Genomic DNA, 13,111 nt, shown 5'->3' on the forward strand with positions numbered 1-13,111 from the left:
AAATAATTAAAAACGTAACATAAATGGTTACAGATAATTTAACTGGCTTGCATCATTTTCAAATATTTATTTCTCAAATTCTTGGATTTTAATAATAATAAATTATCACTCCTAACTCAACGAAGCTGCATTTATATCAAAAATTAAAGGGAGCAGCTGATATTTGTTAAATGTGTAAACAAACATCCCCAACTGCAGTAATCAAAAGAAATAGTAGAGAGCAGATGTTAATTTATTAATTTATTGATTATAAAATAATTATATATTTATAATTATTTTAGGCAGATGGTTCAAAGCGTATTAAGCGTATACAAAATTCTTATTTAATCGAACATGATAAGAAATAAATTCTTGCGAAGATAGTGTAAAAATTCAATCAATTGTAAACCTGCCATCGTCATCACCAATTTTTAATAAGATGATAAGGTGATGCATGGTACGCTGCCTAACTTTCTGATGAAAGAGATATATTTTAAATGCAAATGAAGTTTGTTTGCCCATAGATCTCTTAAAGAAACCTTGATCTTATGGACAATCATCATTTATCAGTTGTGCAAGATGTTGAAATATATATTGTTTCCAATGTTTTTACTATAGTTACCATTCTGGTTCTTCTATATAATCGAAAATAAATGCATATAGGATAATTTTTTTGAAATATTGAATAATTTTTTTTACGATGTGAGTATTTATAATTAATAATTATCACCATTTATGTTATATTTATTACTATTTTTTAAATATTAAATTACAATGTAAGTATTAAAATAATAAACATTTATCCTTGCATAAAAATAAGTAGCATATTAATTAAAACTATCTGTAAATAGTTAATTAAATATAAATAAATTCATTTTGATTAAAAATATACATCTGTATTTATAATTTTTTTCTTTTAAAATTTTAATTTTATTATTATGTATTTCGATAATAAATATTCATTTTGGATGAAAAAAATTAAAAACATAAGAGTATTTGTAAATTTTTAATTGAATAAAAGTTATTAAAAAACAAAAAAATAATCCTAGCCATGTTCGAACCCTGACCTTCCACATACGAGATGGTTACCTAGACAACCACGCGATCGGGATCATCGGTATGGGAGTCAGTAGTATAAGATTTACCAAAGTTTGAGGACCATTTTCTCGAAATTGACTGGCCATTGGGTTTTAATATTTTCATGAATGAACATTCTAAATGTATACTATCATTATACTAAATCTCATCCCAATCTTAGATTTCAACTCCGTGCCCTCCCTCTGTTAGAGAAAAAGACTTTTGGAATTAACTTGTAATGTGAGTTCGAACCACAGATATATTGCGTAAGGGGCATTATTTCTAATCAAACACTTATTGAAAATGAGCATTTTTCAACTTCTGAAGACCAGTTTATAAAATTTTTTGTTAAGATTTGAACAGTTGTAATGCAAAATGTGATGTTTGGCTACTGTTGGCGATGGTTTAGGAGACACTTGGTGCAATCTTCCAGCGCAAAAGATTGCATCTTGTAAAACAAGAAGACGATTGACGATCTTCGGAGACAAGAAATGATACGTTTTATTTGCCTTTTTCGCGTGTTACTTTGAAAGGGTTCTATTTTCTCTGTGATACTTATTACAGTAAATTCGGAAGTGTGTTCTTTACTATTTTGAATATATATATATATATATATATATATATATATAATGTACTTTACTAAAATCGAATGTCATCATTTCAAAATAAAAGGAACAAAACTTTCGTCTTTTCTAAAATTAAAAAAAAAAAATCTTTCTCAGAGAAAAACAATACATGAACATTAATAATAAGAGATATATAGTGTATATCGTAAAGATAAATATTAAAGAAACACAATTTTTTCTAACAAGTTTAATGAAAAATCTATTTACAAAATGAGAATGCTTATCTAAAAATTAAATTTTTAAAGATGCATTTTTGTCAGTTCCTATGTTGTAAGACAGTCTTTCAATATCAATAAAAGGCGGTGCATTATCATAATATTCATCTTCTAGTTTCGGATCGTAAGTTGAAGCCAAATACGCCGCATCTTTCATCTGCAAATTCTGAGCCTTGGAGGGCGCGTCAACTTCAGTTTGCCTTTGTAGATTTCCAGTTCTGAATGATTCCATGAAAGGCGTCAAAGTCTTCTGTTGTTCACTGGAAACTCCATATGTATAAAGATGAGGAGCAGAAAACATCTTTTGATGAGCAGCCGCTATCATGTGTTGGTTAGTAGTAGTCAATTGTCGAGTAGGTGCCATCGCATTTTGCTGAGTAGAAATAGATTGTCGAGAAGAAGCTGCCACATTTTGTTTCTGACCGGAATTGGAATGTCGATCAACTGTAATCATGTTTTGCTGAGAGCTGGATTGCCGAGGGGGTGCAATCACATTTTGCTGAGTAGGAGTGGATTGGCGAGAAGCTATCATATTTTGCTGAGCTGGATTGGATTGGCGAGAAGTTATCATATTTTGCTGAGCTGGATTGGATTGGCGAAAAGTTACCATATTTTGTTCAGTTGATTGTCGGGGAGCAATAACGATGTTCTGCTGAGTAGGAGTAGATTGCTTTAAAGCTGGAGTTGTTCTTTTAAGATGCAGATAGTTAGCTAGATTGAAAGATGCCAGTGGCGATGTAAAATGTCTTGTAATAGTATTCAAGTAAGGCTTTAGAGCCGATGGAGCAGTAGTTGTAGATAAGGTTTCTTTTGCAGGTTCCTCTTGAGAAAGAAATCCAGGTTTTCCAGCTGAGAAGTGAACAACCCGTTTGTGGCCAAGTTCATCAATTACACCATAAGAACCTGAAAGACAAAATTTTGGTGTAAACGAGAATCAAAGCATTCTTCAATTAGTAACGTTATTCAAAATTATTATAGAATAAAGTGGAATTGTTCTAGATAGGCTGATAACACATTTAATTGCTTACATGTGCACAATACCATCTACTAATGAAGTCTAACAATTTCTCAAAACACCATCAATTAGCATCCTGGTTATGAATTATAAGCTTTCACTGTTAATAAGTATAAGTGACTCAAATGGTCACTCGCTTTTAAACTTTAAGGGCAGGTCAGAAATATAGAAAATAGAAAGAAATACTTTTTTTATGATAGCAACCCCTACAGGGGGCTACAACTATTTGTCAATGTAAAAAGAAAGAATAAGTCATATGAAGAACACAATATTGATTTACTTGAATAAAAAACTACTGTTAACTTTGGAATGTATTTTCTTATGCTTCTCAGCTTCAAGACTAGCACCATTAACAAATATTAATGACGCCACTGATGAATGGTGAAAGATGTAAATAATTTTTTTCTTTAATGATGTGTCATGAGAATTATCAGTTTGCTTCTATAACTTTAACCTGTGAACAGCAAATGATATTTTTACTGTATATCGATGGCATCGAAAGTGTTAATCATCCTACCTTAATCTTCTTTTGTAATTCAAGACTGTGTAAGTAATACAGTCAACGTTTTTACTTTTCTTTTATCATCTTTATTTTATCAATAAATGTGTTCATTTGAAACTACTTTCGGTTTTAAAATCTTTCATGTCACTAAGCAAAGTTCTAGATCTGCATGATGGTTCTGTCAAGCCTTGCCGCCTTTGATGTCTCAAAGATAAGTACACAATAGTGCAAAAACACAATTCATAAATATTAAAATATGAACAGAATATAAAAGCTTCAGGTGACAAGTCCTTTGAACGCTTATTTTAGGCACTCCAAAGATTTGTTGTTGATGCTGCACCTTATTTAGCATTGTATCTGTTTTGCTGCAAATGATTTGTATCGTTGCTGTTGTGAATTTTATTCTATTAAAACTATTACTCTTTAACTTGAACCATTGAATATGAAAACCAAATGGAAAGCAAACTGCACGCAATATCGGTAGAAAATCTTCGGAGTGTTGAAAATTAGCTTTCAAAAGATTTACTCATCGAAACTATTATGCAAGGTTCAAATGCTGTTTCCCATGAACTGTACTGTTGCGCTATTGTAAATATTTATATCATTAAACTTGCGTTGTATATTTTATCTTATGTATCCTTTTATTTTCCTTAATTCACTGACAAAAAGTTTAATGCAGCTGTTCTTTAGATTTGTACCCCTTCTTCCCACAATACTCTACTGCAAAAATGACTTTTTTCTGTATATTTGACCTATCCTTGAAGTTTATATACGATCTTTTGGGTTACTCTGTATTTATAAATAATAAATTGTTGAAACATTCTAACCTTCTAAAGGATTTATCAACAGAAAAATCTGCCATTAAAATTCAATAAATTAATGCTTTCCATTCCGACGCTGGGATTTCGAATGCAGAACTCATCATTGAAATAACCATTAAATAGAAATTTACGAAGAAACTTGTAGAGGTTCTTTGAAAAATAAATAGAAAATCATCCTTGTCACTTTGTATTTGTTGAAGCATCAGTTTCACTTCCTGATAATACTGTAATGGTTTAAACGAATGAAAATGACGCCTTTTGCACAAAATGGTATTGCAAATAGAACTTTTTAAAAGATGCTCTTGAACAGAGATAAGAGCTCAAAAACCATGTGGGAAATAAATTCTCAACAAATCATCCTTTTTAATCAGCAGGCACATATACTGCAAATTTATTTAGATTTTTATTTTCTCATATATGAAATGTATAAAGAGAAAATATACAAGTCTTCAGAAAATTCAAAATCGAGATTTTGGCGAGTCTCTACATTTCAGATCTCACAGAATCCTAAAAATGTCTCTCTGTAAACACGCTAAATCAAAAATGTTTTGAGCTAGGCAAGTGACATTTGACACTTGGTCTTCATATTAAATTTGTAGATTTCTATCAAATTTTGGACGAAGTCCATTCAAAGAAAGTTTGCTTATCTAACTGCTCGAATCAACAGTTACCACAAACACAATAATATATTTATAATTTGGTACACAGATTTCGCATCTAAATTGCAAATATCTATCAAAATTGAAATCAAATCCGTCTAGAAGTTGATCGTCTGTCAGTGTAGGCCTTTAATGCAATAACTTATGTAAATACAATAACTTAAAAGCGAAATGGCTTAAATATATGAAATTTGGTGTGTGAGTTTTGACTATAACTTTAACTCTATATTAAATTTTGGTTTTAATTGGCCTGAAAAAGCATCCTTCAAAATATATATTCAGTGTTCACAAGGGAATCCCAAAAATGGGAATGAGAAGCTTCCAGCATGGTAGCTTGTTCTCGCTGCAATGCCAGGTACAGAAATAGTAAGGGGATGTGCATCCTATGGGGAAGTTCTTGTTTCTTGGATGTTGATGATGGCTCTTAAGACTCAACCATAGTTCCCGCCAATGCTGTCATGGTGTTGAGGTCATTCAGTAATTCAATATGCCTTCGAGACGAGGCAGAGCAGCGAATTGTGATATCCTAAAGATTAATCTCCCAAAGATTTATTTAAAGATAGAACCTTTTTCCGTAACTATCAATGGTATTCTATCAACAGTATTGTAACAGCCAATGATATTCTTTTAACAGTCATAAGTACATTTACTAGAGAGCATAAAAGAAAGTTTCGGTGTAACCATACCGGATTATAAATGTAAAACTAATTGGCAAATTTTAAAACTGTCCGTGAGTTTGAAATTCATGAAAAACCTTTTATATGTTGTTGGGTGTGGTTGCATTAAAGATGGATTTCCAGTAAGGCACCGAAAAGAAAAACAAATATTCATTTTTCTTTTAAAAACAGAAAGTAAACCGGTGTTGTGGGGGGAAGAATTCTCGTTAGTGGCCTGGAAACATTCTCTTAGATGTAGAAATTTTTGATGGTCTGTAAATCAACTCCTACGTAAGACATTAGCATTGAAAATAATATTTTTTGTGAGTGTGTCCGATTTCAAATCAGTATTTTAACTAATGATAGTGATTAGATTGTTCACTAGACTGCAACTAATGTGTAGATGTCGAAAACACTTGAAACTTCTATAGAAACTGAGAAATTTAAGTAAATAATTTCGAATTGAAAATTAAAATTGAAATCCTTCGATTTAGATAAGGATTAGTAAAGCCATGGTTGCTTTTAGAATCGGAAAAAAATAAACAAGAAAATGCAATTATATATCTTAAGAAATTTGTAATGAAAACAGAAATAAGTAAATGAATAAATGGAATGTCTTACTGAATTGCTTTAGTTAAGACATTTAAAAAGGAGTAGTAGTCTCAATGAAAAATTGTCGAATATTTTCATCTGAGTTTTTTAAAAAATTGAAGGCTATATTAAATTAAAAGCGAAACCGTGGGAAACCTATTAAATATTTTTCCTTGAAAAACCCAAAATCAATCCGATATGTTATCTAAAAGAGCAATAGAAAGAATATTTCATATTTTATTTATCTTAATTCTTAATGCCAAACACTTTTGAAAAAGGCTTCGAGATAGATACAGGAAATTTGATATGTGGTCTTTAATTCAAATTTGTTGATTCCTGTCAAATTTTGAATGAAATCCATTCAGAGAAAAAATGACAGAGTAAACAAAGACAATAACTACAAAACTCAGAAGTAGATGTATAAAATTTACCATACAACTTAAACATCTTAAGTATAGATTAACATCAAATTTTAAACCAAATTTGTCAAGATTGACCGTTTGTCAGTCTGTATATTCCTATGCGGGTAAAATTGCAACTCAAAAATGCAACAATTCAGATAAATGAAATTTAGTATGTGATCTTTTTTAGTGAAATTCTAATTTGGGGTCAAATTTTAATTTTAATTAATAGGAAAAAAAATAGCCAAAAATGCATACTCAGTTTTCTTTAGTATATTAGGCATAAAATGGTTCCGAAAATAAATATCTAAAACACTTGCGGAGTTCAGGACTTCACTTAAGGTCCGCAGTTTTTATGCTGCTCAGAATAGTATAACACCTTTATTAACACTCTGCGCACTCAACGCGCTTCCAGGGCCCATCCATTCTATTGCTTGGCAAGCAATAGAATGGATATATGCACCTTTTTAAGTTGCATTTGGTATTATATTTATATAAAGTATTCTTAAATATTACTATATATTTTATACATGTATATAAGAATTTACTATATATTTTATACATTATTTTATAAGAATTTTTACATTTTAACTATTATTTATTTCACAGACTTGAATAATGCTTTAGAGTGTGATATTTGTGCAATGGTGTTCGGCACGATTTGCAGTAGTATCTTGTTTTAAGACATTAAGGACCGCTCACGAATTTTCTCGTGTTTCGCGTCCCATCTGTTACGGAACGCTCACACGAGTTTTTTTCGTGTTGCGTGTCCCGTCTGTTATTGCTTCATAAATAACAAAGTTATGATGATTTTAGAACTTACAAATTTTCCCAAAAACGTGCTGTCCCAGGCGTATGTCTTAAATTTCTTTGCAGTCCCTAATGTGTTAAATATTTGTCTCTGGTTGGTTATGCATCGACTTAGCCGAAAAAATATGAAAACGAGATATTTCGTGACCTGGTCATGACGTTCGGCCTGCTAAAAACGTGAAATACTTTCAAAATTGCTCCATCTGAATACTATTTGTAAGTATTGTTCAATTATATTGCAATTTTATATCATTTTTTTTTTGTTATTAACCGAGATAAATCATTTTATCACATCGAATAGAGCGCAAAAAGTTTATTTTTAATTAATGACTAAATGAATAAAAGTTTTTTTCTTTATGAATAAAATATAAAGAATGGTTTTGTTTTCTTTATATGGAGAAATCTGCTTTTCTTGTGTTTTATGGACTGCAAATAAGTTTACTTCATCAGTAGACATTAGGAAATCAATAGACTAGGAAAGTTTAACACATGATGGTCAACAGCCTCAGCATAAATTCAACATGAAAACAGGGAACAGGTTTATTAAATCTATTCTACAAAGTATAATATATATAATAAAAAGCGTGAACTATTTGAATTTTTTTATACCAATCGCGCGCATTCGAGGCGAATTGATATTATCTGCACTCAGTTCTGTAGCCACAAACTTGTCTGTAATTTCTCGAACTAATAAAATAAAATGCGGAAAATTATATTATTGTATGGAAAACTAGTTCCGCTGAGAGACATGCAGCCTTCCTGCCAGTGGTTGGAGGCCACTTCCATTTTCGATTTAAAACAAACGATTTGATTTCTGATTTTCTCGATCGCAAAAATGAACAAGTTCGAAAACACTCAATTGACACAATTTTGGGTTTTTCCTTACCCGAAAGTTCGTTAAAATTTCTGCTATTCAAAGAATTTACGTATCGTTTTAATGTTCCGGGGTTTTTACTTTGGAGAGTGTGATGATCTTTCTGACTTTCTTCTCAGGATCACTGTAGAAGAATATATGTAAAATGCATTTTTACTTGAAATTTTACCGTTTAATATTTAAAAATGTAAATCGCCATGTAAAATCATATATGAAATTATTTTCCAAAATGTACTTATAAATAGGTACCCATTTGATCAAGGTATAATAGCTAATTTTTAAATAGTTAGAGTATGCTTTCAATTGAAAAAGTGCATTCAATAATATAATTTTGTTTATAATTTTATGTTGTATGAGTCACTAAATGTACTATTGAAAAAATTCGAAGTTAATTTTTATACAATTTTCCCTCCCTATATTAGATATATTTTGTAAAATATTTTTAATATTTAATTAATATTTTTAACTTTTCTGCTTTCTGATAGTAAATGAATCAATATTTTTAACGAATCTACAACAGCTGGCTGATTAGCGGATCTTCCTCTAGAGACTATTGAAATTATTTAAAATCGCTTGAGATAATGATAACCACACCTTCATTACTCGGTCAGTTTTAATCATAGGAAAGTGGAATTGTTTCTGGCTTAAATGTCTGATAATTTGAAGGTGTCATGAACACGAAGTTATATCTAAACAATTTATTTGAAATAAAATATAAACAATATTCTCAGCGAACAAGTTGTTTCTTCCGTGACTATTTTATAAACAAAATTATTAATTATTCAGATTTTATATAGAGAATGCATATTTTTTTTTACTTGCGCAGCATGACCGATTTTGGCTCGTGTTCTATAAAAAAAAATTCCAACTCCGATTCCAGAGGGGTTTTTTTTCTAAATTATATCAATTAATATTTGCACAAACACATGCTTCCATTACTGTTTATATTCCTCTTCATATTGTTAACTGATGTATAATATTTTCAACGTTAATTCAAAATAGCAATTTCTTTTATATATTTGTAATTGCAAGAACAGCCATGTTAAATATTTTCTTTCTTAAAAAGAATTCTATTTTTTTCATTAATTCCATATACATCTTTATTAAATTTAATTCTTGAAAATACAGCGCAGTCAGATATAAAGAACTCTAAGTTTTCAAAATGTATATTACATATACAACAAAAAGAACTTTCCGTTCCTTTTTCAGTTTATAAGAATTTTATTACAAATGTTTAAAAGCTTCCTTTACTTTATTGGATAAATTTTGTTTGCTTACCAGATATTGTTCCATCAGCCAATCGAATTTCTTCTCTGAAACTTTGTCCCGAAGGTCCTTTTCCGGTGTCGTATCCAAACTTGTAGTCTCCGTCCAGTTTGCGCCCAATGTTGACATAATGCAAAGGAGCGGCTTGATAGACATTTTTCATTGTAGTAGGCTGAGTTGGTTTCGTGGAACTAGGATAAGGCATTTGAAACTGGCAGGACACTATCTTTATAAATACGCTTAGTAAAACCTAGATAATAAAATACAAGGATAGTCACCAATTAATCTTCAAAGTTTTCAAGTTTAATTGCTTTTTTTTAAATTTAAACGTCTTAGGTAATCAACATGATTGCGCAGATTTTCATTCGAAATTTTAGAGGCATTCACCAATTTAGAGCATCTACGAATTCTTTAGCAGAAAAAAAAAATAACGTAAAGCCGAAATGCGAATAATATTAGCCATATAACCTAGAATTACTACTAGAATATATTGCTCCGAAGCAAATGCAACATGCAATGCAATTTGTTTAAGATTTACAATAAATGAATGTATTTTTGCGGATTGACTAGTAAAATCTTTTACACCTAATTGATTTTGTGCATTCTTCATGCCCCATTTAATAGTGTACATCTTCTTGAGCTTATATATAAATTATATTTCAGGCTAGTCATGGACCATATACTATGATGCATCATGTAAGTCTGTACCACATGATGTATTGTACCACTATCGCCAGACATTTTTTAATCTACCAGTTTTCATAGAAATGGGCTGGAAGTGGTGAAGGAGCGTAACTCCTCATATCTAAGCCACTGCGTTTGCTTCTATTTTTAAGAAAATGCCAATGGCATTCTTGAAAATCTGATAGTTTGAATATTTGTTTTTTGCAGACGGTATAACAACGCGTATTAGCTTTATAGCTATATCTTGCTGTTAACACCTGAGCTCTAATTAACAAGATTTCCTTCTGTTGTTTTGGAAATGTCTATGGATTGAAACTATATGTTAAAGGCTAAATGAATTAGTTGACTTTTTTTTTACTATTCAAATTTTTAAATTATAAATTCACTGAAATTTTAGCAAGTGAGGAATTAATGACTGTTTTCATACATTATCATTAAAAAGCATGGAGATTAGTAAGAGTTTTAAATAAAAAATATTTATTAAAATATTGGTTAATATTCTGTTTTCAGTCATTCTATTAAAGGATAAAATAAAATCTAGAGCATGGAGATGATAAATTTCCAACAGTGGTTTACAAAGCAGAAAGACTTAGATAAATCGTAATTATTAGGAAAGTAAAGAAGTCATTACTTGTTTAACCTACAAAGAATCATATATCCTTAAATGTAAATATTTATAAACCAAAAAACATATTAAGATAATAAAATTCATACAGCTGGAAAGCTACGAACAAAGCATAAGTTGAGCATACGTTATATTTTAATTGTTGAAAGGTATTAAATGTTTTAGTTTTCAATATAACAATAATTCATTCTTTCATAGAGATGACAATAATAAAGATCCGCTTTTAGAACTGCTTTCCTTTGACTTGTGCATACGAATTTAAATATCTTTTTAATATAGATCTCAATTCGATTTGGAAGAGTACTTTGGTAGCTTGCCTTTAATGTAACTAGGCAGTCGTTCAATAGTACCTATGTATTTCAGGCATTACTTAATATCTAATTAACATTTGATCACAATTTGGGAAAGCGTAGTAACTGAGGGATAAAGAAAGGAATAAATAAATCAATAAACAAAATATTCCATTAGTATTGTATTCATATTCAATAACATTTTGATGAGATTTTGACATGTTGTTAATTATATACATCTGCTACATAATAATTAGGTTTATTAAATGTAAATTTTTCAGGAACAAAACACAAATTTTAGTATAACACTGACAAAAAAAGATTATCTAAAAAATATTAAACTTGGGAATGGTGCGAATAAATTTCTTTTTGTTTTGAAATTCTTACTCTTTGTTGTGATATTTTTACTGTGGAGATCGTGAGCCTAAAAAAATTATGATGGAAATTTAAGTGAAAAACTGTTGGAAGGTGACTCATTCTTTTTGATGTAGCTGTGTTTTAACAGCAAATGAAAAAGATGTTTCGAAACAAACTCAAATTTTTTGCTAACAACTACCCTAGCATATCACACTACGTAAAATTCAGATTATTCCAAAGTACACTATGCTAACGCTAATTCAGATTATTCCAAAGTACACTACTCTAACGCTAATTCAGATTATTCCAAATTAGAAATTCGTTAATACACATCTCTACACAGAAAGTTATCATAGATTTAATTGTTTCTTAAAGTCATACTATATTTAAGTTGCACGTTAAATTTACACTTTTATATCTTGTTTTGTAAATGCCGTATAAAAGTCTGAGAAACACTGCTTTTAGTTTTTCATGACCAATTTATATGGGGCAACAGGATGCAATGCATTAAAAGCAAGAATCCTATTTTTTAAAAATTTCTTTCATCGGGAAAAATAATTTAGATACTATGAATTTATAAAAACAATGTGAGATTAAAAATAGGCTTTATTCATCATAAATTATTTTTATAATGCATTAAACTTTTTAGTAAATTAAATAATGATATTTCAAATGCCTATGCATGTTTGCTAAATCACAGCTGTAATAATTTAATGAATGCAGTAAAATTCACCAGAATTTACTTATAATACAACTGCAGAAAATAAGACATTTCTGTCAAAGATAACCCTCAGATTAACTTATTTAATTTCAATCAATTAAGCAACTCAAAATATTAGAAAATATTACCACCTTCTAAAAATCCTAGTGTAAATCTTTTTAAATAAATTTTTATTAATACAATTTTAATATTACAAATATTCTTATTTAATATAACTATTGATATAAATTGATTCCTCCATAATTTTTCACTTTATTAAGTTAATTAAAGGATTAATTTACTATTTGAAAATAGCAAATTAAGGAATTAATTTACTATTTCGTATTTGAAAAAATACAGTGAGAGTCGATGTATTTTTGATTCAAGGAAAAAACTTACCAAAAGTAAACCCATGTTGTTGCCGAAGTAAATGGGGCTTCGAAAGTGAGTCACGAATAAGTGCGATGCACCCCGAGTCTTTCGCCTTTATAGCTGCATATTGAATATCATTGTCACTTTCTTCAATGCTCCAGGTATTCAGGTCACTATTTACCTCGAATTTAAATAAAAAATGGGCCCAGTTACCGAAAATTCAGCCTGCCGAGAATAAGCTTTGTCATGCAAATGGCTGCTCAGATTCGTTAGCTGCCTCAGAAATATGGAAAGCATTTTTGTAATATTTTAGATATTCAGATATGTATTTTAAAAATAGATTATATATGTAGTATTTTTAGAAATTTTTTTAAACGTTAGTTAATGATAGATAAAAATTTGGTTTTATTATTATTATTTTTTCCTCTCTGTATTTATTACAATAATATTTTGTTTAAAGAATGTTCGGAAACAATTTTTTAAGTAAAAATCCGCAAACGATAAAATGTTGTCATTTTTTTTTATTTGATTAAAAACTGAGAATTTTTAATGTTTGTAATTTTATTTTCTAGAATTGTGAATAAATTAAGT

General features: G+C 29.6%; 1 protein-coding gene across 1 annotated transcript; it reads right to left on the reverse strand.

Annotated features, from left to right (window-relative positions):
• Positions 1-1,910: 1,910 nt before the first annotated feature.
• Positions 1,911-12,606, reverse strand: LOC129966835 (uncharacterized). The gene is made up of 3 exons (XM_056081419.1): positions 12,548-12,606; positions 9,505-9,742; positions 1,911-2,800 (listed from the first exon to the last, which is right to left on the reverse strand). Exons 1-3 carry the CDS (start codon positions 12,560-12,562, stop codon positions 1,914-1,916), a joined length of 1,140 nt encoding a protein of 379 aa, XP_055937394.1. The 5' UTR covers positions 12,563-12,606; the 3' UTR covers positions 1,911-1,913.
• Positions 12,607-13,111: the final 505 nt, after the last annotated feature.

Source organism: Argiope bruennichi, chromosome 4, assembly GCF_947563725.1.
Source record: "Argiope bruennichi chromosome 4, qqArgBrue1.1, whole genome shotgun sequence".
NCBI classification, from domain to species: domain Eukaryota; kingdom Metazoa; phylum Arthropoda; class Arachnida; order Araneae; family Araneidae; genus Argiope; species Argiope bruennichi.

Excerpts from the sequence above, each read along its gene's own strand:
- LOC129966835 (XM_056081419.1), bottom strand. Across the intron at positions 2,801-9,504 it reads GGCTGATGGAACAATATCTG|GTTCTTATGGTGTAATTGAT; the intron begins GTAAGCAAACAA and ends TTTGTCTTTCAG.